The 28,000-nt window shown below is 37.3% G+C and overlaps 1 protein-coding gene across 3 annotated transcripts in view; it reads left to right on the forward strand.

The window, feature by feature from the left end:
- The window catches only part of LOC149567116 (uncharacterized), a 51,603-nt gene extending 23,946 nt beyond the window's left edge, over window positions 1-27,657 (forward strand). For all 3 annotated transcript variants that reach the window (XM_089820314.1, XM_089820315.1, XM_089820317.1), the window contains 3 exons: window positions 19,361-19,540; window positions 26,893-27,009; window positions 27,270-27,657. In XM_089820314.1, the coding sequence (XP_089676440.1) occupies window positions 19,361-19,540; window positions 26,893-27,009; window positions 27,270-27,434 (462 nt within the window). In that variant the 3' untranslated portion in view covers window positions 27,435-27,657. The remainder of the gene's footprint in view (window positions 1-19,360; window positions 19,541-26,892; window positions 27,010-27,269) is intronic.
- The last annotated feature ends 343 nt before the right edge of the window (window positions 27,658-28,000 follow it).

Genomic DNA, 28,000 nt, shown 5'->3' on the forward strand with positions numbered 1-28,000 from the left:
GTTAAGTGTCCTATCATGAAATCTACACTTATCTCTCCAAACTTCAACTTATCAATGGAATGATGAAGTGGTGGATGATGAATGCAAGAAGATTGTAAGGGAAATGAACCAAGCAAGAACAAGGAATAGAATTCGCCTTTAAACCAATCTTCACCTCTAAAATGAATGGAAGTTTTACCTTAAATCTGCCTTTACCAATAACTGGGCCCTTTTCAAATTCAGATCAGATTTCCGAAATTTCAAGCCTCCTTGCGAATAACGATGCCCTAGCAAAAATCAGAATTTTGACCTCTTTGAAATTGCCCACATTTTGCCAAAATCAAACCCTTGGATCACATGGCCTCCTCACAAACAAAATCGCCCAAATCTGGAAGTTGAAATCGCAGCCTTTGGAAAGAAAATCAGACCTCAACAAAATTGTCCAAGTAAGAAAAATTCAGATCTGCCCTCAAAAAATTGCCTAAGGGAGAAATTCACCCAAGATGTAAGAAGAAAAATGCTACCAAGCAAGGAAAAATTTGCCCAAAAAAATTCGCTTAAATCTGCAAGTTGCCCTTCTAGAGAAAAATCACTCAACACATGAGGAGGAGGAAAATGAAATGAGGAGATGAGAGAGGGGGAGCCCCTCTTATACCAAAATTTCCATGTCCCTCCAAGCTGGCTGACTTGCCTTGGAGGAAAGCAAAATTAAATTAGTGCCTTCATTAATGGCCCATATTTAAATGCCATGCTAAAATTACTTAACTCAAAGTGAAATTAGCCCATTTAATTGCTAGTTGTGATAAAAAATTGCAAAAATAAAACAAGGAAAACCTAGGAGATAGCAAAATTTTCATTTAGCAACGATTTGGCAATTATAATATCGTTAAAATCGAATTTAGCAAGCTAAAATCAATTTTCAATTTCAATTTACCAAATTCCTTTCAACATCTAAAAATCTCCTAAACAATATTTGAACCAATTTAATGAAATTTTGCAATGCAATTTTAATTTTTTAACCAAAATAAATCCTTTCTCTGGCATTCAAAATCGATTTTCCAATTTCAATTTCGCTATCAAAATTTCCTTTTTCACCGAAAAATTCAAGATTTTCCAAAACAATTAAATCTAAAAAATTTCATTTTGAAAATGTTCAAGCTTATATAATTATATCAAATTTCCAAAATCCGTCTAAGTCCAAAAATTTGCAAATTTCTCCTACCGAATATTGTTCTAACCATCGAAAAAAATGTTGTTTTTGAAATTTGTTTGGCCTAAGGATAAAATTACTTTTTTTGGAAAATCAAGTTTCGCACTGGGTGAAAAAGACAAATCACATCCCTCCTGGCTCGAAGGCATCCAAAGTGTAAAATATTCAAATCGAAAACTTTTGGACAACTCCGAAAAACTTGCTTATGCAACCGAGAAAAAAGAGGGTCCCCAAAATTTTGGGGCAATGATGTGGAAACCTCACAACAACCTTCAGTAAAAGAATTTGCTACATGAATTGGAGTTGATTGATCGATCGACATTAACCAATTGAATAATAAATTCAACTTAGAGAAATGCGAAACTAGTTTGAAATTTTTTTGTACTGTTACTTGCATTTTGTCACCACAGGACAACATGATTGAGCCTCAGATCTCCTAGGACTAGAGATGGAACATTACATTGATGTCATTGTTTTTTTATTTAGCCGGTAGTAAACATTTTTGCTTAATCAATCCCTCAACTCTTTTCTTATAATGGAATTTTCGTCTTTGCTTAAGTAAACAGGGAGTTGAGTTTATCTTTTATGTTGGATAGTTTACTCTCCTTTAAATCTAAAAAGCTTGCTAGAAATCTTAATTGTTGATACTCCGATGTGCGTCAAGGGCAAAAACATAGTTAATTAGTAATTTTACATTATTGTAGTATCCTCCTTTCTAAGCATGTCTAGGATGCATACTTGTAAATTCTGTCAATAACTCCAGGTAGATTTAGTTAGATCTTAGAGAGTTTCCCCTTATAATTTGAGGAACGATGTGTTGTTTCATTTTGTTTTCTCTTTGAGGAGACAAATTAAAATGCATTTGTTGGTGACCGAGATAGAACAAGCCAAATTTGGAGTTCATTTTTTTTGGATGCTGGGGAAAAACTAATCTATCTAGGAACATGGTTGAGTCTGAATGATCATCTTAAGCCTCAAACAAGGTGGGACGCCAACCCCATCTTTGACATTCTTTTGCCAAGTTCTAGAATTTGCATAGCCATGACTCTAAGTATTTTTATCACAGCTACAAACTCACAAATATAGAATCACAGAGGATTTAGTAATTGCAAAAGCAACAATAAGGAGTGGTTAGCGCACAATAGAGAAAGTGACGGTTTGCATAAGGGGGCTGAAAAGATTCAAGTCAATAATAGCTCAATACTCAATTCCCATCACAGGAAATGGCCAAGTGATACACATCATTCACGTTTGGTAGTTGAAGGGAAGCAATACGCGAATGCCTTCTTTGGGAGTGTGTCTGTGACACCTGCAAGCAAGCAACAATTGATATTTATTGAAGACTAGCGGTGATGGTGGTTGTCCATTCCATAGAATTTTGGGTATTTTGCATAATTTTAAATTTACTAGTCATCGTATAAAAATATAGAATCTATATGTATGTTGGTTAATATTTGAAATAGACTGTAGCATTATTTTGTTTATAAATCTGGAAGTGATTCTATGGATGTAATGCCCCGCCCGGGAATCCTTGGAACACAAGGACAAATCATGCACTAAATAATTTATGCAATTAACAAGTTATCTAGCATCAATACAAAGTAACCAAGTGAAATAGATAAGCAACTAAACATAATGTACAACTTAGGGAACATGCATAAATCACATGTTAACCAACACAAGCAGAAGTCTTTATAACACTTCCAAAGATTCCCAAGCCATTAACTATGTACTCAAAATGGAGATTACAAGCTCCCAAGATTTCCCATAAGGGATCCAGACAACATCCATGGATCACAAAAGGCTAAGATGACAACCATTCATGGCTAGCAATAGGGAAATAACTATACAATCTATCCCAAGTACAATGTTCTTTTTAAGCTCAAATAAAAGTTCCTGCAATGGTTATCCATACAAGTTCATTTACCTTGTTATCCATAAACCAAATCATCAAGTCCACAAGAAGTTATACAGTCATAAACTGATATCAATAAGGTCTATAAAGCAATAAGGGACCCTTGGGAATCCAACTTGGAAGCTCTCGCAAAATACCGATCACCTCAAATTGTTAGCATATTTGGACTGGGTGGAAAAGCTAGTGATCGGGTACAAATGCTGATTGGAAGACGCAGACACCGATCAATAGAGACAATGATCTGTGACCGCTGAACTTCCAAACCAACAGGACCTAGTCTAATGAGGTTGAAGACGACGGTCCCCATACAGAGACACCAATCTATGCAAATGCCGATTGGCAAACATAAGGGTTTTTTGAGACAATTAGACCCGAGAGGTGAAGACATCAATGATGAGAAGTAGATGTTGATTCGTGAACTTGCATTTTTTTGACTAGATAACAAGTTGAATACTAAGTTGACACAATCGTAAAACTTAAACAAGTTGACACCAACGTACAACTTGAATAAGCCTAGCTCCACATCGGGGACTATCAAATACATGCATATGGAGGTCTTGATCATTCAATTGCATCCATAATACGTAAATGGAAAGCATAAAGCAATGTAAGCTAAACCAAGTACATCAAGCGCATGTACAAGCATATGACTATGCAATAGAAGAGAGCGAGCTTGCAAGCTCCAAATCTTGTAGCTAGAGGAAGTCCGACCCTAACCCTATACTCAGTCCCCAATAATGGTATTAACCCGGTCATAGTAATAAGAATACACACACAAATAGAGTACACTCACACCATATAGTATGCGAGACTCAAGGGCATCACAAAACCCAAGTGGTAGAAGTCATACAAGCACAAATCATGGAGGAAGAGGTCACTTCTCAATTGACGGAGCATGAAGTGGAAACTCAGGAATGGAGTGTCATGCTTCGACACAAGAAGGTCCATGCGGGCTATCCTTCTCTCATCAAGAATGCTCTACTGAGCCATATCAACATCTTTAGATGGCAAGGGTAAATGAGACCATATCTACAACGACATATGACGACAAGGTACTATGCCATATCAACATCCTCAAACGACAAGGCAAGACATACCATATCTATGTCCTCAAACGACAACCAGATTGTCAATCGCATTAATCTTATTTTAAATTTTATTCCCTATTATTGTATATTAGGTTTTCAATTGTTTATTAGGAACTCAAGCAAGGTTACCTTGGAGCCCCTGTGCGCTCAGCTCCACCTTGAAAAACCACTTCATCCCACTACTTAACACATGCCATAAGAGGCACAAGATCAAAACACTTAAAAGTTTAAAATTCCAAAATGCATCAAATGACTTGATTGGTCATAAACCAAGAGTGCGGGTCCCGTAAGATCTTGTCATATCACACTCAGTGTGCTCGTGGTGTGATCTAAAAATCCAACACCATGCATCTCAAATGCGATCAAACCAAGCATAGAGGTAAAATCTCAAGAAGGCAAAAAACTGCATAAAATGCACATGACAAACTTAACCAAGCGCCTTGCTGGGAGTGCACATTTGTGGACAATTCCAAAGACCACAAGTTAAAAGCATGGAATGATTTTAAACATAGAGGACAATCCATTCCAACACAAAAGACATGCGTGAATTCTAGGCGACACACACAATGATGCAAACAAAAAACAACTGAAAATAAAAGTTCCCAAAATTCAACGAATTTAAAACCTTATTTGCATTTCATACCCAAACTCCCAAGAATCAAATAAAATATAAAATTGGGGCATGTGTACAAAATCCGACAACATAACGGGGTGAAAATTCCAAATCCCAATCATAAAAACAAGTAAATGCTCATACCCATCCAACTAGGTGATAAAAATAAATAAAATGGTGGGGGAACCCTAGTTCTCAACCCACAAATCTAAAGCAATCAATTGCACTTGAAAAGATGAAGCAATGAGAAAGATTGCAAGATCCCTACTTGAAGCGTTTGAGCAAAAATTGGAAATTGAAGATAAAAATGAAGACTATGCCAAGCAATTTCAGCATGAATCCAATGAGTTGTTCCTTGCGGATCTATAAAGCACAAACGTGCTCATAGGTCAAATCACATAATGCATCATGAAGTTAGGATTTACCAACATATACTAGAGGGGTAATAATATAACACGGGTACGTTGTCCATATAAGGAGGACATTGGCTCAGTATGCAAGGCCAAAGTCACTATCTCCTAGTGCCATTGCCGGGCATATAGGTACACTCTCAATCCCTCTCAATCCCTGTAGCTTAGGATGAATGTACTTGGTACCTTTCATAAAAACATGCAAACATCAAGTGCAGAGGCTCATATATAAGTAGCCGAAGCACATATAATGTAAGATAATCACAATGAAGGAGAATGAGATAGTGTGTAGATTTTGCAAGCGACTATGACTTAGTCTCACTTCACACCAACACCAAGGGAAAAATGCATAGCAGTGGTGCAGTAAAGGAGTGCACAATATATAATCATATTAATATTGTATTAAATTGAAAGCATTTAAATAATCATTTCAAGGCTATTTTGAGCATATATCAGCTGAAAGTAAAAGAGTGATATCCACAACATATAAGCACAATAATCACGAGTCTAATAAACATCATATAGATGCATAATCCATAATCCATAATCAGAATACAAAATAAACCAGATATAATTATAAAGCATCATGTCACATTGCTAGCATTGTCATGCAGATATGATCAAACTAAAATAGCAACATAGTCTAACATCTAATAGTTATGATATTGTTAGAGCCAAAACAATGAATAGTCATTGATGTATCTTATCAAAGAGATAATCAAATGATAATGACAAAGTATCTCTCAGATCAAAATAACCAGGGAGTAGAATGCAAACATGGGAGGCACTACAATTGATGTCATAAGATTTTTAACTGAATGAAATTGTCTAACAATATAGTTCACCCCTCTACTTTGTGTTTCTTGAGTTTCAATTCTTTCATTGACCACAAAATTGCATTAGGATATCTTAGAGCACAAAACACTATAATTGACAAATTATACTATTTTTCATGTGCTCTTCTTGTTTAAATTATTGAACTGAGACAAAAGAAAGGGCATTCAGATTCAAGGTATTAGGAGAGGGTTTTAGAGTTGCACAGTGTTCTTAGAATTGTGCCTTGTAAAATTTTTATTCTAGGCTTTTCAAATGTAGCAAGAATAACTTTAAAATTCCACTTTGAAATAAAAGAAGTTAATGCTTATCTTACATTGCAAAGGCTTTAGGGTTTCTCCTTTCTGTTTTAGTTTAGTTTCTCTTATACCTTTCTTCTATGTCCAGTCTAGGTATAGGTACAGGTTCTGTATAGGTATATGATACAAATGTGCCACGACATGTATACAAAATTTAAAGATATACAGAATTGTAAAATTAAATACATTTGAGATACTTCATTGTTTATCAATGTCAAATGCCAAAATGGTAGTGATTGAAATAAATATTAAATGCCAATTGATAGTTCAAACTTTCAATCTTATGTCACATGCCATTATAGTATATATATATCAACTGCCCTTCAAAATCCTAAAATGAGAAAAGAGAGCAATATGATCTTTATATTGAGCATGTGCTACTTTTAGGGAGTTTTAGGGTTTTGGATGCCAAAAAAATTAAAGAACCTTTTTTGTTAGTCTTTGTTGCTCAGTGCGTTTGGGTACTCTAGGTACGCTTGGGTACATACTCTGGGTGTACCCAAGCATACCCATAGGCAAACCTAACCCCAAACATCCCGAGCAAGTGCAGGAGTCTTCATGGATGTACTCAATAACTCAGCCTTTCTTGATTTTTGGTTAGAAGTTAAAATCATACTCTAGAAAACATAGGACCTATCATATGCAAGGCCTATCCATCTCAGATGCAGAGAAAAATTGTTAGTTCCATAACAATTTCTCCTATTGTTATAGGTTGTTGTTGCTGACAATTGAGCGAGTCAAGCTTCAAATTACTGAAAATCTTAGCAATAAATCTGTTTACAAACAGATTCTCGGCGACTCTATTGGGGAATAAAATGGCTGAATTATATCATTATGTTGTCATATATTTCTTTGGCAAGAAGTCAATTTATATACATATGATGATCCACTATAGTGCTGGGCATGTGTTACAACCAAATATTAATAAGATAGAAATAAAACAAGAGGGCATTATTTATGAGTTCATACCTTTGCCTAGAGAAATAGGAGGTTCAATCAACAATATCATTAGTGTTGGTTAAATTGCAATATTGCGCAAAATATTTGCCATGAAATCAATGCATTAAATAAAGCACATGTTTTAACAATATTGCGCAAAATATTTACCATGAAATCAATGCATTAAATAAAGTACATGTTTTAAAGTTTATTTGTCATTTTAAGATGATGCAAGAAAGGCAATTACATTCCTTAGTGCAGGAAGAAGAAATATTGAACGATTTAACAAGATCTTTTAGGGTTTTGACGAGGAGAAAAAATGCAGAGAGAGTGAAGGTAACCAGGCTTCAAAGTTGAGGTAATTGTCAAAGCTTTAATTCAGTTCTCGACAAAATCTACTCAGGGAGGCTTCAGACTCTAGGGACAGTGAAACCGTGAAAGCATCTATTCAGTTTTGGCAAAAGAAATATTAAGGTTTTTATAAATATTTGAGTTCAACAAACTCTATACTATGGCATATATAGCACGAGTTTTATATATATATATATATATTTGAGTTTTATTAAATTTTAATTTAGATCAAATTCCATTATTATGATTTTAAATTGATACATTTATATTTGCATCCATTTTTTATGAATAAACATTAAATATTGTATAATTTCAATTATAGATATTCGAAATCAGATGTAATAAATGATCTGTTAAAACAAATGTCATAATATAAATGTGTTAAATAAATCATAACAAATATCAAATTTCATATGAAAAGCTAGAAACGATAAATGTTTAGTAATAAATAGTTCAGAAACATTATTAGTAAGTTATTTACATCCTATATCTTAAGTTAACTTGCAATTGAAATTTAATTGGAGGAATCTATATATGATGGAAATCTCAAATCATGTTCTATAAATCCTTTTGTTAAAAAAAGATTTTCTTAAGAAGTTATATATTTTCAAATGTTTCAATAAAAGTTTTGATTTCTTGCCAATTTTTTTGCCGAGTTTTTTGTGAGTGAGTTTTTCAAAGCTAGCTGAGTTACTACCAAGTCTGAGTTTTTTAACAATGAGTATGATGCAAGAACATCTTGGGTTCTTGGCAATCTTGCATCATTCTGTTATGTTTTGTTTTTCCTACTACCTAGTTGTTCATGTGTGCGATTCTTTGGTCATGCATTTCATTCTTTGCAATTTTGGCATCTTAAAGAGTACATATCGTGGATTATTGTTATATGATCATGCATTGTATGGTTTTGTATCCTTTGTGTTCCAATTTATTTATGCTCGGGTATTGTGTTCTTCATTGACACTTTAAACAATGTGCGGATTTTCAATTGTGCGATGATCGTTTTTGCACACGATGATTCGTGGCTCCTCGTGGTGATTCTTGGATTTTGTGCAGACCTATACTTTGGCCCGTGCATTGTTATATGCTTAGTTGTTCAATCACTCATCTTATCTTTGAGGGTTGGACCTATTGGTGTAACACGTTTCCTTATTATTAGAAAGTGTGATTCTTTTAAACTGACATATAGGTAGAACATAATAGGAAGATCAAGAGGTCAAGCCCTTGTGCATTTGTGGTCACATATTGGATCAAGTTTGTTATTGAAAGCTGCAATAGGGTAGGCCTATTGCTCGACATGTTTTTAGGCGAATTGTGATTGGATCTGCACATAATTAATTGAATTTGTTGTTTCTCTAATTTCTCTTGTTGTTGCTTCCTTGTGTTTACTCTTAGTGCTTGTTTAGACATCTCCATTGGGGATTTCTCCATCCTTGCCTGTGTCAGGTGGTATCAGAGCAAAGGTTTTGATTCCTTGGGAAGTTGATTGAGTTTGGATCGTGTTGTAAACCCTAGTAATTTGGTTGTAGAGTGGCAGATCTTATATCTGACCTATAACTTGCAGAGGGCAGCGATCTTGCAAAGCCTTGATTGGATTAGTTATAGGGTTGCAAACTTGTGTTTGACCTATAGCTTGCAGAGGATTGTAAAGATGATTTGTGGAAGAGGAAATGTGGATCTTGCTATCATGGATATGTTGAGACAAATTGTTGCTAGGTTTGAAGTCGTTGAAACAACCCAACGAAGAGGAAGACCTATTGAAGATGTTAGTGATGATGAAGCTGAGGAAGTGGAAGAGCAAGTTCTTGATCTTGAGCAAGGTGATGAAAGAGTCTTGAGAGGCTTGACAAGAGGGAATGCCAAACCACATTTTAATCCTCCTCATTATGATGGTAAGCTTGATGTAGATGAATTGTTCGATTGGACTTTGAAATGGAAAATTACTTTGAGTATGAGAATACACTAGTTGATAAGAAGGTGAAGGTTGCATGCACAAAGTTGAAAGGGTCATGCATTTCTATGGTGGGAACATTTGCAAAGTGATAGTCAGAGAAGAGGAAAATAAAAGATTAAGAATTGGGTTAAGATGGTTGGTAAGTTGAAAGGTAAATTTTTACTAGGTGATTACCAAGTTAGCTCGTTGTAGAAATTGCCGAACTTCAAGCAAAAGGACATGACTGTGAAAGATTACACTAAGGAATTCTACAAGTTGGATATTAGATCAGGACACATTGATGATGAAGTAGAAAGTATTGCTATATATGTGAATGGATTAAGGACTTTCATACAAGATGCAATCAGTTTGGTCAAGATAGATTGTATTGAGGAAGCATATCAATTTGCATTAAAGGCAGAAGAAAAGCTGAACAAGAGGCATGAAAAAGGCAAAGAGGTAGAGGTGGTAGATTCCCTAGAGGAAGAGGTAAACCTTATGGTGAAAATAACATATCTTATTCAGAGTGAGATAAGCCTAGTTAGGATAAAGGTAAATCATAATGAAAGGAAGAAAGTTCTTACAGAGGTAGAGGAAGTTATTTCAAGAGGAAACTATGGATGCTATTCAAGGGGTAGCATCATAAGAGAGAAGATAGGACTTGGTTTAAGGGCACTCGTTTGAAGTGTGGAGAAGAGGGTCACTAGGCATTTGAGTGTCATAAATTAAACAAAAAAGCTGGTAGTAGTAGCAGAAAAGCACTTGTGTAGGAAGGTTCACCTGATTCATTGAATGAACCAGAAGAGGGAGAAAACCTGATGGTTAGAAAAACCTTGTAAAATGAAGAAGTTGTTGAGGATCCTGTGTTGAGGAAAAGCTTATGAAATTTAAGATTTAGTCATTTTATGATGAAGTCTTGTGTAATATTATGCCTATGGATTGTTGTTACATCTTGTTGGGTATACCTTGGCAATACGATAGACAAACTTTGCATGATGGTAGATTCAACCGATATACTATTGTGGCTAAATGAATAAACAATTTTTTGCTTTTGATAGAAGAGTCTAAAGGTGAGGATTGCACTACTGTTAGAGTTTGCTTGATTAAAGGAAAATAGTTCATAAAGAACTTGAAGAAGGAAAGAATGTGTTTTGCTTTCATTCCTAGGAAAATTGAAAAGGGAATTGAGGATAAACAACCACAGGAAATCAAGGGGTTATTGTTAGATTTCATATTTCATTTCAATTAATGTACCCGGTGAGTTACCTATAGTTAGAAGTATCCGTCATTGCATGGATTTGATACTTGGAGGTAGTTTGCCTGATAAAGCACCACATCGATTGACACCAACAGAGAATGAAGAATTGAATAGACAAGTTCAAGAATTGTTGCAGAAAGGTTTGATAAGAGAAAGCTTGAGTCCTTGTGTAGTACCAGTTGTGTTAGTACCTAAGACGAATGGTGAATAGGATTATAGTGAAATACATGTTTGATTTGCCAAGAATGGATGATATCATGAATTGTTTGAGTGGAGCGAGGTATTTGTACCAAGATTGATTTGAAGAGTGGCTATCATTAGATCAAAATCCAAGAAGGTGATGAATGGAAGACTGCTTTCAAGACAAATGAAGGTTTATATGAGTGGTCAGTTATGCTTTTTCGTTTGACTAATGCACCTGGTACTTTCATGTGGTTGATGAATGAACTTTCGAAGAAATTCCTGGGTAAGTTTGTGATTCTCATAATATGGATAGTATTTTGATATTCAATAAGAGTAAGGAAGACCATTTGTAGCATCTAAGGCTAGTATTACAGAGATTGAAATAGGAAAAGTTGTTGATTAACCTTAAGAAGTGTTCATTAAAGAAGATATAGTATATTTGTTTTTTGTCATTTCAGTTGATAGTTTGAAAATGGATCTTGAGAATGTTAAGGTGATATTGGAGTGGCCTACATTTTAGAGTGTTGGTGAAGTTAGATCTTTTATGGATTGGCTAGTTTCTATCGGAAGTTCATTAGGAAATTCAGTTTAGTTTGTAATGCTATGATAAAGGCGATGAGAGGTGATAAGAAGCAGTTCAAATGGATACATGGAGCTGATAAAATTTTTGAAACATCGAAATAGAAAGGTAGTTAAATTACATGTTATAGCTTTACCTAATTTCACTAAGGTTTTTCGAGTTGATTGTAATGCAAGTGGGAATGCAATTGGAGTTGTATTGAGTCAGGAAGGTAAACCTATTGCTTTCTATAGTGAGAAGTTGAATGATGCTAAGAAAAGGTATTCGGTCTATGACTAAGAGTTTTATGCTATTGTTCAAACTTTGAAGAAATGGAGACATTATTTGATGCCTAAAAAATGTGTTGTGTACTAATTACAAAGCTTTGCAGTATTTGGGTAGTTAGAGTAAGTTGAATTAGAGACACATGAAGTGGGTTGAATACTTTCAAAATTTCACATTTGTATTGAAGCATAAAAGTGGTCAATCTAATAGAATTGTTGATGCGTTGAGCAAAAGGAGTTTGTTGACTGAAATGAGAGTTGAGGTACTTGGGTTTGATAATATGAAGAACTTGTATGAGACTGATCTTGATTTTGCAAAACTTTGGAAAGCTTGTAAGACACGGGTATTAGATAATAAAGGTAAGTGGGTAGATTATTTTATTCAAGAGGAAATGTTGTTTAAGGTATTTAGTTGTGCATACCTAGAGATTCAATGAGGGATAATATAATCAAGGAGAAGCATAGTGGACAACTTGCAAGACACGTTGGTGTTGATAAGACAATGAGTTTGATTATTGAGAAGTGCTTTTGGCCTCAGATACATAAGGATGTTCATAAATTTGTTAGAAGGTGCAGAGTATGTCAAGTTGTAGAGGGAGTTAGTTAGAGTGTGGGATTACATACCCCACTACCTATTCCTTGTAGAACTTGGGAAGTCAGTAGCATGGATTTTGTTCTTGGGTACCTAAGACACAAAGGGGTAATGATTCTATTTTGTTGTTGTGGATAGATTTTCTAAAATGGCTCATTTCATACCTTCTAGAAAGACATCAGATGCAGTTAATATAGCTGACTTATTTTTCAAGGAGATTGTGAGGTTGCATGGGTTACAAAAGAGCACTGTTTTAGACAAAATAAGTTTGTTGGCTATTTTTGGAAGACACTTCGGAAGAGAATGAATATTGAATTGAAGTTTAGTTGTACATTGCATGGGTTACAAAAGAGCACTATTTTAGACAGAGATAGTAAGTTTGTTGGCTATTTCTAGAAGACACTTCGGAAGAGAATGAATACTGAATTGAAGTTTAGGTCTACATTTTATCCACAAACTGATTGGCAGACATAGGTTGTGAACAAAAGTTTGGATAACTTATTGAGATGCTTAGTGGGAGACAAACTAGGTAATTGGGATTTAGTGTTTGCACAAGCAGAGTTTGCATTTAACAATTTTGTGAATAGGAGTATTGGGAAAACATCTTTTGTGATTGTTACTGGCATGCATCTTAGTGGGATCAGAGAGTTAAGAAATCTTGGTCAAGAGGAGAAGAGAAGTGCTGAAGTAGAGGGTTATGTAGATTTCATGAAGACTTTGCATGATAAGGTGAAGTATAATGTGGAGCATAGTAATTAAAGTATAAGGATATAGATGATAGAATTAGGAGACATAAGGATTTTGCAGTAGGTGATTAGGTTATGTTCATTTGAAGAACAGATTTCCTGTGGAACATATAGTAAGCTGAAGATGAAGAAATTTGGACCTTATACTCTTGAGGAAATTTGATAGTGGTAATGCTTTTGAAGTTGAGTTGCCTGATGACATGGATATTTCACCAATATTCAACATTTCTGATTTGTATGAGTAACATGAGCTTGATGATGATTCAATTGTAACACAAGATTATCCTAAGAAGCAAATGGATGAGATTGAGAGGATTTTGGATAGTGGAAAGAGTACCAAAGGAAAAATTATTTAGAGTATCTAGTTTAGTGGAAGAATAAACCAATTGAAGATAGTTCTTAGATTTCTTAGTTTGAGTTGGATCACTTTGGTTTTGCTCAGGTTGTGCATGGATTCTAATGTGGACATCCATTTTCTATAACCTTGGGTATCCGATCCAGGAGCATCTTGGGTTCTTGTCAATCTTGCATCACTATGTTATGTTTGTTTTTGTTCTAGTGTTCCTATCTAGTGTCGTACATGTTATTCTTTAATTGTGCATTTCATCTTGTGCGATTGTGGGATCTTAAAGAGGACCTATTTTGGATTGTTGCTCTATGATCACGCATTCTATGGTTTCGTATCCTTAAAGTTCCAATTCATTTATTGTTGAGTAACATATTGTTCATTGGTACCTTGAGCAATGTGTGGAATTTTGGTTGTACAATGATTGTTCTTGCGTGTGATGATTTGTGGCTCTTCGTGGTGATTCTTGGATCTTGTGTGAACCTATATCTTGGCATGCACATCCTTATATGCTTAGTTGTTTGATCACTCATCTTATCTTTGAGGGTTAGACCTATTTGTGAAACACGTTTCCTTATTATTGGAAAGTGTGATTCCTTTGAGCCGACTTGTGTGTCATGATGGCTATATATGTAATATTCTCGATGTACCAAGTAGGTAGAACATAATAGGAAGATCTAGAGGTCAAGTCCTTGTGATTTGTGATCACACGTTGGATCAAGTCTGTAATTGAAGGCTAGAACTAGGTAGGCATGTTGCCTGACATGTTTGTAGGAAAATTGCCATTGGATCTGCATATAATCAATTGAATTTGTTGTTTCTCTCATTTCTCTTGTTTTTGCTTCATTGTGTTTACTCTTTGGTGCAAGAGCACCTAGGTGTGGCTACATTGTAACCCAGGGTTCCTAGTCAAGTTTTGGCTTGCAGTTGTCTTAGCCAAATCACTAGTGCAATAAGGGGGGCTAGTTAGTCCTAGAGTGTGAGTTAATGATTAGATCTAATTAGGTCATTTGAAACATGCAATGTTGTGTGTTTGTTCAAAATTGCTAAATATTGTGCAAATGTTGTCATTGTTGTCAAACATGAAATTTGTGCATTCAAGGGGCTAAATTGGACAAGCAAAGGGTGGAATAGTGTTTTCATGTCCTAGGATTCATATTTAAGCATTTGGGAGAGTTTCAAGAGGTTTGGATCAAGTTTGGTCTGATTATGCAAAATATTGTCAAATTGCATGACAACTTTGCCATTTTGCAAAAGTTGTCATAACTTTTGTTTCTTTAAGTGCAGCTTCGAGCAAGGTGTTGAATAACTACCTCAAACGGTTGGGAGATGTGTGTTGCACCTATTTAAGGCTTCTCTCGACCTGTGAGAAGGGTTGGATGACATTTTGAAGTAAGTTTGATTAGTGAACAAGCAATTTTCGGAGCAATTTTATCACAATCAGTGCATTTTCCTTTCATTGGGCCACTTAATGGATTGATCTCTGCACTGTAACATGTGCATGAGTTGGTGGATGCAAATACTAGATTCTGTGTGATTAGATAGGTCGTTTGTTTACACTTCTTTGCATTTTGTAAAATCTTTTGTTTTTACCATTGTCACTGGCTTGAACCAGGTAGTTTTTGGTTATGAGGCCATAACTCACCTTCCCACTGTGGCATCTGTACATTTCCTTGGGATGTGTGAGATGACTCCCTGTACTATAGGTGTGCAAGATCTTGGGCCATGGAAAGCAAGTTTAGCATTTTTGTAGTGATGCCCTAGGCAAGCCAGAGGAGCATGGTTAGGGATCACAGTGGTTGCAGTAGCATCTGATGGGGTTGAATGCATTGGTTGCTTCAATCCAGGTGGATGGAGAGGAGGATATGAGTGTGAAAAAGCCCTGTGTCAAAGAAGATGTTATGATGATGAGTTTTTCTATGTGTGTGAACAAACCCTTGTGAATGCTGATAGACTAGTGCAAAACCCTTGAATTTAGGCTTAAATCAAGCAACCCATTGTACGAACAGGTTGGGGAAGTGAGACCAGGTAAATTTGAAAGGTCTTCCAAAAGGTTGTTAGAATATGGAGTTTGTTTGCCACCTTGTTAAGCAAGTTTGTGAGTTATAAGCCAAAAAGGGAGTTTTAAGGCCTAATTCCTTGTAGCCCTATTAGGCCTAGTTTCAAGCAAATTCTTGAAATCGATAAGGATTTGAATGTATTTTGGGTTGATGGACATTTTAATGGACCCAATGATCTAGAGGCAAATCTTCCTCTCCATTCTCGATTGGGTTGGGTCATATTTGATCACTTGGTGTGGGTGAAGCAAGAAGGCACCTATGGAGCATGTTAGGGGTTGAGAGTGGATTTTATCATTGGTGTGGACAATTTCAAGAGGTGGAGGATTGGGGATAGGATCCTCTTGAGTTAGGGTTAGTAAAAACCCTAATAGGCTAGAGAAGTGGCTTGGTGAAGACCCTAAAAGAAGGTAGGGTTGAAGAGCAAGACTTGTGCTTACATCACTCTTGCTGCTTAGATGGACATCTCCATTGTTTTCTGTGTTAGAGTAGCATGAAGCAAATTAGGTATTGGATAACAAGGTAGATGCTGGAGAAAAAACTAGAAGACACATAAAAAATTGTTTGTAGCAAAAGTTGTTGAAACAGTTGTGGCCAAAGACGGAATTGAGTTAACCTTGTGCAAGCAGCCCAAGATAACCATAAAGAACTCAACACAGGCCATGAAAAATTACATAAGAGAAGGTGACAAGAATGGTGTGCAAGACCCATTTTTTGACTCCTTAGAAAGAACTGATTTTTAATGTGTTTCCTACACTTGTAAACAGAAAATAAAAAATACAAGTAGGTCATATCCCCATCAAAATCATTTGTTTATTTACACTAGACAAGCACTTACTTTGGATAGTACAGTTCTTCTGTTTGTTAATTTCCAGCATACAACACTGCAAATCATGGTAAAAAAACCATTGGTCCCTTAGAGCACAGCCATTCAACCTCTTGCACTAGGTGGCCAGCTCCATGATCTACATCATGGTTCTAGAAAAAAGGTTTCAAAGTTTAAAGGCAATGGAAGGGTTAGCATAGTTGAGCACAACACCATCTTCACTACATTTCTAGTCTTAGGAGTGCAACACAAAGATGTAGGTTTTAGACTATATATGGATCTCTAATTGATGTTACAATAGAATGGTAATATCACTCGCAGCTAGGTTCTATACTCTCTTGGGAGGTATTGAAAATAAAGTTCAAAGAATGATTACAAAACATAGAAGATAAATACTCCCTCCAAGCACAAGTAACATAACAAAAAACAATTGCATGAACTTTGAACTAATGTAGGGATTTGTAGCCAAGTTTAACATGATCATGGATATATTCAGTAGGTAAAAAGATCTACAATGAAAAAGAAGAATTTGTTTCTTCATTAATGCATATCCTCCTGACATCAACTTCCATTTGCGAAAGGCAAGAGTTGTTTAGAGGCTGCTCTATCTATGACCATAGAAGTTGAAGATACTTTCTTATGACTAGGAAGAGGAGGAAATAATTGCAAACTGGTAAATGCCCGCTACATCTTCTATTGATCCCATGGCGCACAAGCTGAGAGATGATTTAACTGATTTAATGAAGCAGATTCCACACGTACAATAGCAACCTCTATAGCAAAATGTCCGGAGGCTAGGTTTTGTACAGTGCAGTAACAATAATAAGAATTGGTTCACCACCTCCGGCACAATGCTGTGATCTAGAGGTGCCTACTACAAGTGGATGCAAAAGTAATGCTATGCACTTTTCATTTGACCATTGATCATGATGGTGCCCCATGTAAGAAGTTCTCATTTGGGAGGAAAGTGCTAATTACATGGTGACTCTACTATAAGCTTCCTTGAATAAGAGTCTGATTCAGAATGAGACAATTATATTTGTACTCACATAAATTGGTCAATCGCGCATTGTATCTACTAGAAACTAGCAAGCAGTGGCAGCCGAGGATATTCGAAATCAAACAAATCTGTCACTTGATGTTTCTGACAGTCCAAGATATACCAAAAACTTTTCTTCCAAAGAGCTTGCTGCCATACAACTCTCTAAAAATCATTGGGTGCACATATAAGTTTAGAACTACTCCTAGTTCCAATATTATAAATAAGACTAATGATTTTTTGTACACAGCATTATAAAAGTACAAAATATGAAATTTCACAAGCCAATTATTTGTGGATGAACCCTAGTGAGTTGGGAAAACTTGTGCAATTTTTTAAATAAGATTCTTCTTCCTCTTGTCCCATTATTGCAGATTATTTTGGTCAAATGACTAAGCCAAAAGTATGTGAAGAACCCCTCTTTAACTCGCCTTCCAACAATCAATACACACCTCCATGAAATCAGTTGGAAAAACCCAATTCATTCTACATCTTTCTATATGACTAGTCTTAGGTTGAGGAATTGTATTATAGATTTGGGATTCTCTAAAAGTTGCTAATACCCTTGATCTCTCCCTTACCAAAACCTTTGGGCAATGCTGATAGAGTCCAAACAAGATCTCAGAGGATAGATTAATGATGTGGTTTCGTTGGCAGCATTGAATTAGAAGACACAAAATTTACCTTGGAGAAATTCAATGCTGGAAGATTCCAGCAGCTTGGGGTTTGTACTTCCTATCTCAATGAAAACCAGCAACGAGTATACATCAATTGATCTGATGGAGCCTTCAAGAACACTGCAGGACCATTATAGGATTTTTTCTCTATGCTCACTCAACCTTCTGCTGTTCTTGAACGCTCCCAAAACAACCAACTTCACTTGTATGCTTGGCTGTACAACCATTCTACATGCTAGATTGTTCTAAATGAGCTCAATTGATATTTTAAACATCTAAATGATCACTAAAAGAATGCCAGATGATTTATTAAAAAACTTCTCTTGATAGTTCAAAGTTAGAATGGCATGGCTTGTGTTCTAGGTAGTTAAGTTCTTTGTTTCTTCTATTTGGATAGGTTGGAAAATTTGTGCAAAGCAAGATCTATTTTTATGCCTATTTACTTTGGGTAGGTAAATTTGGTGAGCAACTACTTTCTTTTCTAAAAATCTGTTTCTCAAACCTGGAAAGGTCCCCTTCAATTCAAACCATCCTCAGGGTCATCCTTTTCTCCAGACTTCCCAATCATATCCCTGCAGTTGCATAATCTGTACATATCATTCTTTCTGCTTGATCATTTTGAGTGTGAGAGAGCATATGTTTGAATACATCAATGGTCATACAAACTGTGAAAGAACTGATTAAACTAAAACAATCTGGATGCATCAATTGGGAATGGGGCGCCCAATCAAAATCCAACTTCTGGAAGTTTCCTTTGAAGTGTGACTGTGGATGTCTATTAAGGTAACTTTTGTAGACTTCCTTTTCTCCTTTAGTACAAACCGATTGTAATTCCTTGGAAGAATGTTTAAGGGACATTTTTTCGTGTTTGGAGATCCTGAATATAGAACCTCAGAGATGGCATTTCATATCCTGGAGACAATTCTTTCTTGTTCTGGAGAGCTCTTAGTGCATGTCTTGTTATTTCTTTATTTCCACAAATGCCATGAGTTGAAAGCAATAGCAGAGCTCTGAACTGATCTTATTTTCCTTGTTAGAAAAGATCTGGAGTCCAAAAAGCAATTATAAAATTGATTAATTCAGCTGTCGTTGGTCATTTGAGTTTTGAGTATTTAAACTTCATTATTGTCTCTTATATTTTCAGGATTTTAAAAAACATGGGGAATTTGGATGATGTTATAATAAACTTACTAATTATTTATCCTTTTGGCTTATTTCTATGCAGGTGAATGCCGAAGCTGACACATTTTTCTGCTTTGTTGAGTTGCTAAGTGACTTTCGGGATCACTTTTGTCAACAATTGGATAACAGTGTTGTGGGCATACGTTCTACAATTGCAAATTTGACCACACTCCTCAAGAGACATGATGAAGAGTTATGGCGTCACCTTGAGCTAACTACCAAGGTAATAAGACTAGCTAATATATCTCAAATACAAATTCCTGTGAAATGGCAAGAGCAACCAAACTTAAGTGTCTTTCTTATTTTCACTTTGTAATACTTAATTTTATTTTAGGTAATTTCACTCGTATTTTGACATTTATTGTGATAGTTGAAAGAGTGGTTCAAAACCCAGCTATTCTACTTCCACCTTGCTTATCTTGCATAATTATTAATTATGTATTTAATGTCTATATGGAAAAAGGGGGTAAAAATTTATTCAATCAAAGCCAAATTACAAAAGGCCTCAGGCCCAGACAACAAAAACACAAACCCAAGAACAATTAAATTCTGTCCTTTTCCACTAACTGCTCAAAAGTCCCAACATAATCAGCAGGAAGATCATCCCTATCTGAAATATCCCAACCAGCTCCTTTCTCCGACGCCCATTTTGCCAAGACATCAGCCACTCCATTCCATTCCCTAGGATTATGACAAAAGCTAGGATTATGACAAAAGGAGATCCAATCCAAATAGCTACTCAAGTGAAGAATCTCTCTAACAATAGAGGCAATTTGCCAGTTAGAGTCATCCACACTCTGGTTATTTATCATATCCACAACAATCTGAGAATCTGATTCACACACCATTTTCCTCCAACCTAGAGAGCAAGCCCGCTCCATTGCCACCTTAATAGCCAAGGCCTCCATCACGTTATTGGAATGAACTCCTTTTTGAACAGAGAACATGAAAATAACATTGCCATCCGTATCTCTCCCAGTCCCCCCCACACCAGCCTGGCCAGGGTTTCCACGGGAGGAGCCATCTATGTTAATTTTAAGGATTGCATCCAGTGGAGGTTTCCATCTCCCCGCCCTACAAACCTTTCTCTTGCGCGGCTGAGATCTCTTACCACTTATGCTTCCCAATCCTTTGTCCACCAATCCCAAATTCCTGACTACGCTAAAGTCACCAGGATCCACTGGCTGATATCACACTTAGCATAGATAGTCTCCTGAAGTTTGCTTAAAATCAGCTGCCATATTTTAGTGACTCCCAAATTGGAGTTACAAAAAATCCGACAATCACGTTCCAGCCAAAGATTCGAAAGAATAAAAGTAGGTCCAAAAGCCCAAGCCACCTGGAGGAAAGAAGTTTTCGCGGGGGCTCTGCCAAGGCTATCCAAAAATTCAATAAGAGATTTAGCATGAATGCATCCATGACACCACGCCCCCCACCACTTATGCCAAATTTCTCTAAAGAGAGGGCATAAGAAGAATAAATGAGAAACATCCTCTCCATTCAACATACAGAGGGAACAAAGAGATGGACCCTGAAACCCTCTTCTCTGGAGATTATCTCAAGTAAGACACTTCTTTTGAGCAACCAACCATAGAAAAAAATTACATTTTGGCCAAGAGAATTTATTCCAAACCTTCTTCCACCAGGAAACCTCATGAACTTCCTTACATTGATTATCCAGCCGAGCATAGCCTTGGGCCACACTGAACTTTCCTTTAGGACAAGGACCCCAAGCAAGGATGTCTTTGTCCTTAGAGGAACTGCATAACCTAATAGAGAGAAGATCAGCCAGCTCAACCCAACTCTCCGAGGAGCCCCCTGGGGGCCATTCATGTGGATCCTTCCGACCAGCCACATCCATCGATCCACACCACTTAATAGTCTTGAAGTGAGCTACCTTGGTCCATCCTGCAACAGAAAAAATCTGTCATAGAGGCTGGAGGTGGGGGTAGCTGGAGAGAATGGGAGGATGGCCATCCCAAGAGTCTTGCCAAAATAACACACTCGATCCCTCATTACATATCCAGAAGAGGCCTCCTTGATAAGAGGAGCAACCTATTTACGAGTGTCCCAAATAAAGAAACCCTTTCCATCTAGTGCCAGCCTAGGAATATCGTGATACTCCACTCCCGAGAACTACTTTTGGGCTAGAATCTTAGCCCAATCCCGATCTTGATTCTTGCACCACCTCCAGTATAACTTTGCCGCTAGAACCTTGACACCAAGAGCCATACATTTAAGGCCTAGCCCCCCAGCAAACTTAGGCAAGCAAACTGTGTTCCAATTGACTAAACTCCATTTGGAAGAGAGGAGATTGCCTGACCAAAGGAATTGTTGTGACAAAGCATCAAATTCTTTCATAACTCCAATGGGAGGAGTTAGCACCAGACACCTGTAAATGGGAAGAGCCTGAAGCACAGTCTTGAGAATGATAACTCTTCCAGTAGAAGAGAGCCACCTATAAGTCCAGTGACTCACCCTGCCTCGAAATTTGTCCAAAAGACCTTGCCAATAATCTTTCAGCTGAGTCCCCAAAGCTAATGGTACTTCAAGATAGATCAAAGGAAGAGATCCAACTTGAAACCTGAGAATCCTAGCAATCTTGAGCTGAATCGACTAAGGAGTATTAAAGAAATAAATAGATGATTTACCTTCATTAATTTGCTGTCCAGAAGCTTTTAAATAAGTATCCAAAATCATTCTGAAATTTCTTGCCTCATTAATAGTAGCCAAGCCCATCAGTCCAATATCATCCACAAATTGGAGGTGCGTGTACGTTGGAATATCATTGTGCCATTTCCACCCTTGGACAAGCCCTTGCTTTGCTTGAAATTTTATAAATCTGCCTAAGCCCTCTGCCATAATGATAAAGAGATATGGAGAGATAGGATCCCCCTGTCGAAGCCCTCGAGAAGCAGAGAATAGTTCAGTGGGTTCTCCATTAATAAGAACCGAAAAGGATGGGGAAGTCACACAGCTGAGCACCCAATCCACCCATTCCATATCAAATCCGAAAGCGAGAAGTACATGAGCCAAGAACTCCCAGCTAACCCGGTCATAAGCTTTAGCTAAATCCAGCTTAATAAACATAGCCTTTTCCTTAGACATGGCCATAGAGTGAATAGCCTCTAAAGCAATAACCACCCCATCAAGAATCTGTCTACCACCAACAAAACCTCCCTGTTCCTCGGAAATCAAAGTGGCAAGAAAAGGCTTGAGCCTTTCAGCAATTAATTTTGTGATAATCTTGTACATGACATTACATAAAGCAATAGGTCTGAACTGATCCAAACTGTTAGCTTCATCAATCTTGGGAATGAGAGCCAGGAAAGTAGCATTCAAAGACTTGAGCATTTGTTTATTTTGATATGATTCCTGGACTACTTCTAGAAGATCAAATTTAATAATCTCCTAAAATTCTTGAAAAAAATCAATGGGAAAGCCATCAGGGCCTGGGGCTTTACCTTTCTTCATACCAAAGATCACCTTCTCCAGTTCATCAAGCACAATAGGCCTTAGCAAATCCCTATTCATACTATTAGACACAAGTTGAGGAATGCAATCTAAAATAGTCCTTGTCTCCACCAATGAACTAGGTTCCTCCTTAGAGAAGAGTTGAGAAAAGTATCTAGTGGCCTCTAGAGAAATCACCCTTTGGAAAAGAGTTGATCTCCAGAATCAGAAACAAGAGAAGTGATAGAATTTCCAGACCTACGAGCCTTAACTGTGTTGTGGAAGAAAGCAATGTTTCTATCTCCCTCCTGCAACCAGTCCACCTGAGACTTTTGCTTCCAAAATATTTCCTCCCGAAGCTCCCATTCCTCAACCTCCCTTAGAGCTGAGGACTCTTCAAACATTAAATCCGGAGTCATTCCTTGGTCCCTAATTTGGCGAGTGACACTATCCAGCCTGGCTTGCGCCTCCCTCAAATGTTCTTGGAGGTTCTCAAAGCACTGTTTATTCCACTGTTTCAGCTTGAATTTCACATGTTGAAGCCTCTTCTCAAAGGTGTACATGGAAGTACCATGAGGAGGCCTGGCTTCATACCACCAGGCTATCATAAGATCCTGCAGGGAGGGATCCCTCAACCACACCAGCTGAAACTTGAAGGAGGGATTCTTTGAAGTCTTGAAAGGAATGACAGAGAGCATAATAGGCCAGTGGTCAGAGCCTCTCCAATCAAGAATTTCTGATCTGGTAGACCATCTAATATCCAGCCAAAAACAAGAAACCAGGAACCTATCAAGCCTTTTTGAAATAGCCTCTGTCCCACGCCTTCTATTATTTCAAGTGAATAAACCAGAACCAGGTTTAACATCAATAAGATTCAAAGAACCAATATTATCTCGAAGCATACTAGAAGAAGGGCCCAGTCGAGCAATCCCGCCCATCTTTTCACTAAATTAGTAACAACATTAAAAATCTCCAGCTACAATCCAAGGAAGGAAAGGATCCAAGGATCGAACAAATATGATATGTGACCACATAAGAGATTTACCTACCAAATCACTAGGAACATAAATATTTGAGAACAAACACCTTTCACCTGTCTCAAAGTGAGAAGCCATAAAAGAGATAGAAGACCTACTCGAAATCCACCACAGGGGAGTCACCTTCTTAGGATTCCAGAGACAAGCGAGACCACCCAAGCTCCCTTGAGCAGCCACTGCCTGCCAGCTACCATGGGGCCATAACTTTGGCCCACAACTTTCCAATTCATCAACTGTAAGCTTATTTTCCTGAATGAAAATAACATATGGAGAATGAGAATCTATCAATTTACGAACAACCTTTTGTCTAGGGATGCTGTTCAACCCCCTCACATTCCAAGAAAGAATAATCATTTAGAAGACTGCAAGAAGTGGGATTCAATGGGCTTCACAAACCCCACCTCAACCAAAGTCTTTCCCATCATCTTAACCTTCTCCTGATCCATCTACCTTCCACTCTTAGCAGACTTCTCTGAGATCCCTTTTTTAAAGGGCATTTGCTGTAGGCCTAAAGTGGAAGCAACTTTAGAGCCTTTTGAGTTGTCAAGCCTCCCTTTCTTGCCAGGAAGGTTGGAAGTTGTGATATTTGGGGCGTCACAAGGACGCGACACACCAGGAATATCACAACTTTTCTCCTGAACTAATCCATCTAAATAAACTAGCTGACCTTGTTCTTCTTCAGGCACTTGGGCTAGATTCCCAACCTCCTCCATTAGGGGTTCCTGAAAAGAACCATCAGCCGGGGATATCTCAACTGGTATGCCTTCCTCCTGTACCAAATTCTCCAGAACATTAAACTTTTTAAAAGTGCCATCACTTTGTCTATCCATCCAAGTTCTCTTCTGCCCCTTTCCTTTATTTCGTGACTTCACTGGGATAAAACCCTCCTTGTCCACAAAGGGACCTTTTGGCATAGGGGCCTTACCCCTGTCATCCTTAGGGGTTAGCACATTGGATGTCGATGATTGAGAAAATTTATTCCGGGGGCATTTGCGTTGTAAGTGCCCATACTCACGGCAAATCCGGCATCTAAAGGGTAAAGTCTCATAGTCCAACTGTTGAATCCATGAAGAAGGGCCCAAGCATATTTCCATAGAATCAAGCAGCGGATTATTAAGATCAACCTCTACACAAATTCGTGCATATGAAATTACCTTATGGTCTTAGGTTTGTGTGGCCGACCCAACTGGTTTCCCAAGTAGAAGTGATATTGAATGAAGAATATCCTCTCTCCAAAATTCCAGAGGCAGTCGTGGAAGCCGAACCCACACTGGGACTCGAGATGGGATCTCCTCAGCAGAGTTGAACCCAATGTGCCAGGGTTTGATGAAAAGCCCAACTTGGTTAAAGAAGTATTGGCGCCCTTCGAATACCTTGTTCTTGTCTGACATATTTGAGAAAATAACCATAAAATAGTTGTTGGCCGCCAGAAGAATTTCCATATCCCCTTCTGGGTTCCAAATCCAATGCGCCCACGATTCCAACATAGGAAGAGAAAGTCGGAGACCCAAAAACTTACAAATGAGCGCATGCTTGCCCCAGTACTCCATATCCTCTGAAATTTGCTCTGGTTGGATAACCAACACTAGTTGATCATCAGATCACTCCAAATACCCATTCATCTTCTTAATACGGACAGAACCCTTTGATGATGAAGCGTTCACCCTAGATGGGAGATTGTCAGTCTGACCCTTAACCCCTCCCCGCAACAGAATAGAGGGATCAGCCATCTCCATATCGGCGGATAAAATCTGAGACGCAGAGATCTCCAGTTGTCCCATGTCTAGAGCCAAAGACCCTAACACCAAGCTGAAACCTTAATCTACAAACACAGCCCCCTGCTGTGCTCCCCACACTGCCACAGAAAAGGACCACACCCTCCACAGCCAGCCCAAGCCAGCTCCGACCCCAAACAGCTGCCAAACAACCCCCCAAAACCCACCGCAGCACCACTCACACCTCCTACGTTGCCTGCAGAAACAACCGGCCACCAACAGCTGGAAAAACGACCCCGTACGCAGCACTGAATGCCTGAAATCTACAGGCTTAGGGCACACGGGCCCTAGCCCCGCAGACCATCTGCTTGCGAACCAGAGCCATCGTTTCTAATTAATATTGTTCGTATTTACTGTCTATATGATGTCTAAATGTAATTTGAGATATTTTCTTCTTCTTCATCGTGCTATGTGATATTTGTTCTGCTTCTCATATCAGTTCCTTTGCATGCAATAAATGCTTATTGATCTTATGGAATGACACTGTTAGAGCTTTCTCGCTTCCCCTGGCATTGATTGTAGAAAGCCTCTTGGCATAAAAACAGGCCAAGGGAACTAAATTAAATTAAGTAGTGGAATCTAGTGCATTGCATCAACTAATGAATCACAGAATAGGAATTGAGGGGGAGAGAGTCCTTATTCGAGAACATAGCTAGATTTGAGTATGTGGACAAATGGTTTTGTTTGTGTGGTGGGTACAATTTTCTTTTGTCTAAGGGGAAGAATAATGAACTATTTACAGGGGACTCTTTCACATGGTCTAAAAAGACAATTTGTAACAGAATGTAGTGGGTTTTCTAAATTGATTGTAATGTAATAGAACCTCTATTGAAGGGTACATAGTTCTTAGGCGGCAAAATCATTTGCTTATGAAGGATTAAAGTTCAGGTTAGTTATCAGTCCAGTTACTTTTCAATGAGAAAAGGTGAAATGAATTCTTAGGCTATTAGAATTTAGGATTTCTTCGATTCCAGAAGTACCACTTTTCTCAGGGGATACATCCCTATGGAACACTGATTCAATCAGCAAGATCTTTGGCACTGTTGCAACCTTTTGTTTCTCTTTATTTTCTGATCTTTTGGTATGTTTAATATTCCAATCCGCTTTTTGGTTTTATTGAAAGAAAGGGACAGTTGGATCTCTCATAGATATCATACAGTACTTTCCGTATTATATTGACATTTATTAAATAAGGAGAAAACAGGGAGTACACTATACACTTTGAGTTATTAAGTTGCTCTTAGCACCTTGATGTCTTCTGGAAGATGAAAGTAATTACTTGCTTATAAATATTGGATTGTAATATGCAGGTGAATCCTCAGTTTTATGCATTTAGATGGATCACTCTACTTCTGACCCAGGAGTTCAACTTCCCTGATTGCTTACGCATTTGGGATTCTCTTCTAAGCAATCCAGATGGCCCTCTGGTATGTTTTTATTAGTACAATTCTTCCTGCTTAATGAAACTTGGGGCATTACTTCCAAAAATACAGTGAATGTTTTTGGCTTCATGTTTGGTTTCATAATATGATGTTTTTGGTCATTTTTGGTATTACTTTTGTTTAATTTAAGGTATTTGATATACCTTTCAGATGCCTGCCATGTTTTGCCACTTTGTTTTTGTTGCTACTATTTCAATCCGTTGCCTTCATAATACTGATTTACTTGTGCAATTCTTTATATGTAGGAAATCCTTCTTCGAGTATGTTGTGCTATGCTGCTTTGTATAAGACGCCGCTTGTTGGCTGGCGATTTTACAACGAATCTTAAGCTTCTTCAACATTACCCATATGTGGATACCAATCACTTGCTGAAATTAGCAGAAGAGTTAAAAACAAGATCAATAGAGTAGTGGAAGTTGTATTCGGATTTTCAAATAGATTGCCTCTTGTTCTCTCCAATCACCAATGTTGAAATCCACACAGTATTAAACGTCATTAATCAGAAAAAAACGTTTGTCATCTTCAGTTCAATATATCTTGAAGAAATTGTAAAAATTGGCATCATAGAAAATCGCACGTGTTATACTTTTGGACATAAATGTGTTTATAACCACTACCCTTATTTTGTCATAATGTTTTAGGAAATGTTTTCTAGATTGCTGTGCAACTTGTACCCACATACCCATAAAATTGTTAGTAATCAGATGAATACAATGTTGACGACTAATCTCAGTTCAACAGATTATTAAAACATAAATCGTTCTTCTAACTCAATCATACATATATTGACAAAACCATTTAATAACGACTTATTTAATTGCACCCTGTTAACTATCAATGTAATTAGCAATAAATCTTAACTATTTAAATTAACATTGACCTATTAATTAAATTATGAGAGAATATCGATTATTAACATTTCCCCTCATTATATCATAGCCTAATACAAGGAGAAAAAACACATTTATATCCATAC

This window comes from Cupressus sempervirens, chromosome 3, assembly GCF_028749045.1.
Source record: "Cupressus sempervirens isolate cs-2001-9-10 chromosome 3, ASM2874904v1, whole genome shotgun sequence".
Taxonomy (NCBI): domain Eukaryota; kingdom Viridiplantae; phylum Streptophyta; class Pinopsida; order Cupressales; family Cupressaceae; genus Cupressus; species Cupressus sempervirens.